Genomic DNA, 1970 nt, shown 5'->3' with positions numbered 1-1970 from the left:
CCATCTCCATCTCCATCTCCATCTCCACCCCCATCTCCATCTCCATCTCCATCTCCATCCCCATCTCCATCCCCATCCCCATCTCCATCTCCACCTCCATCTCCATCTCCACCTCCATCTCCATCCCCATCCCCATCCCCATCTCCATCTCCATCCCCATCTCCATCCCCATCTCCATCCCCATCTCCATCCCCATCTCCATCTCCACCTCCATCTCCATCCCCATCTCCATCCCCATCTCCATCTCCATCTCCATCCCCATCTCCATCTCCACCTCCATCCCCATCCCCATCTCCATCTCCATCTCCATTTCCACCCCACCCCACCTTATGCCATCCCATCCCCATCTCCACCCACATCCCACCCCATCTGCACCCCCTGCAGTCTGGGCACACAGCAGCAGGGCACATTGAGGGCACGGTGGGGGCTCACCTGGACGCCTCGCTCTGCAGGTTCTCCACCGAGATCACGGTGCACGGGAACACTTTGCGCTTGTGCACATGGGACAGCCCTGTGGGAGGGCAGCATGCTGGGGGACTCGGGGACAAGTCCTAAGGACAAGGGGCCTGGGGAGCCACAGGGGGTCACAAGAGCTGGGGGATGAGCTGGGATGGGGGGCCCGAGGGCTGGGTTCCCAGACTGCAGGGGCTGCTTGTGGTGGGGGTCCCGTGTCGTTTGGAGGTCTTGGTACTTGTGTGGGGAGGGGTCCTGGGGGCTGTGGGTGCTGCGTACCGGTGAGCAGATCGGTGCCCTCGGGCTGCACGGCCAGGCGGTGCTTCTGGCGCTTCCAACCCTGCTGTGCCACGAAGATCTCCTCGGATGCCTCCCCTCCATCCCCCACGCAGAAGGTCTCGCAGGCAGCCTGAGGGCGCAGGGGGTGCTGTGGGCAGGAGTCCAGCCCCACGGCCCGCTCCCCGTGGGGCACCCACTCACCTGGAAGACCAGCCTGGCCCAGGTGCGGAAGGACTCCTCCTGTGCGCACAGCTCGTCGCCCTCCCCCATGGGCAGGATGCGCTCCCCCCCCAGCTCCTCCAGCCGCGTGTCCACCGCGTGTGCGAAGGCGCAGAAGTGGGGGTACGCCCGCGACCCCAGCCCGAAGACAGAGAACCTGGGGGCCCCGGGGGCAATGAGCAGCGAGCCCCCAGCCCTGGCCCTCCGCCCTGGCTCTGGGGTGCCCATGGCCGCTGTTCTGACCCACGGTGGGCAAAGGACCCCGTCCCTGTCCGTGCCCCCATCCCATGCGTATCCATCCACTTACTATTCCCAGCCCCTCCTTATTCCCATCTCCTTTGCATCCTTATCCTCCTCCCTGTCTCCATCTCTGTTTTCATCCCTGTCCCCATCCCCATCCCATTTCCATCCCATCCCCATCCCCATTTCTCTCTCTAACCCCATCCCCATCCCATCCCCATCCCATCCCCACTCCCATCTCGCTCCCCGTGCCATCCTCAAGTCTCTCTGCACCCCCATGCCACCCGTTCCACCCCCAGCCCCGCACCGCAGAGCCCCCAGCGTCCCCGCGCTGTCCGTGTTGCTCAGCTGCCTCCTCTTCCTCTTCCAGGCTGCCACGAGCTGATCGGACTGCGAGACGCTGTTGAACCGCAGCTTGTAGCTCCTGTGGGTGTGCGGTGTGAGCAGGGCTGGGCCCCCCAGGACCCCCGGAGTCTGACCCCACTCTGTAGGGCTGGGTCTCCCCATGGCCTCGGTGCTCACTTGGGAGGCTCAGCATGTGCAGCATTGGGGGAGGACATCTCCATTAGGGCCTTGGAGAAGCTCTGTGGGGAGGAGCGTGTCATCACTCCATTGCCATTACTTTCCTGACACCAACCAATCCCATCCCATCCCATCCCATCCCACCCCACCCCATCCCATCCCATCCCATCCCATCCCATCCCATCCCACCCCATCCCACCCCATCCCCATCCCATCCCATCCCATCCCACCCCATCCCACCCCATCCCCATCCCATC

General features: G+C 64.1%; 1 protein-coding gene across 1 annotated transcript; it reads right to left on the bottom strand.

Annotated features, from left to right (window-relative positions):
- Nucleotides 1-367: 367 nt before the first annotated feature.
- Nucleotides 368-1771, bottom strand: LOC122191656 (nitric oxide synthase, endothelial-like). Its single transcript, XM_042892004.1, has 5 exons — nucleotides 1714-1771; nucleotides 1499-1615; nucleotides 934-1108; nucleotides 733-862; nucleotides 368-511 (listed from the first exon to the last, which is right to left on the bottom strand). The coding sequence occupies exons 1-5, from the start codon at nucleotides 1755-1757 to the stop codon at nucleotides 429-431; spliced, it is 549 nt and encodes a 182-aa protein (XP_042747938.1). The 5' UTR covers nucleotides 1758-1771; the 3' UTR covers nucleotides 368-428.
- Between the last annotated feature and the right edge of the window lie 199 nt (nucleotides 1772-1970).

This window comes from Lagopus leucura, unplaced genomic scaffold, assembly GCF_019238085.1.
Source record: "Lagopus leucura isolate 7727_CA_CO unplaced genomic scaffold, USGS_WTPT01 34344-0_obj-0_obj, whole genome shotgun sequence".
NCBI classification, from domain to species: domain Eukaryota; kingdom Metazoa; phylum Chordata; class Aves; order Galliformes; family Phasianidae; genus Lagopus; species Lagopus leucura.
This window is presented reverse-complemented; position numbering and strand designations above follow the sequence as displayed.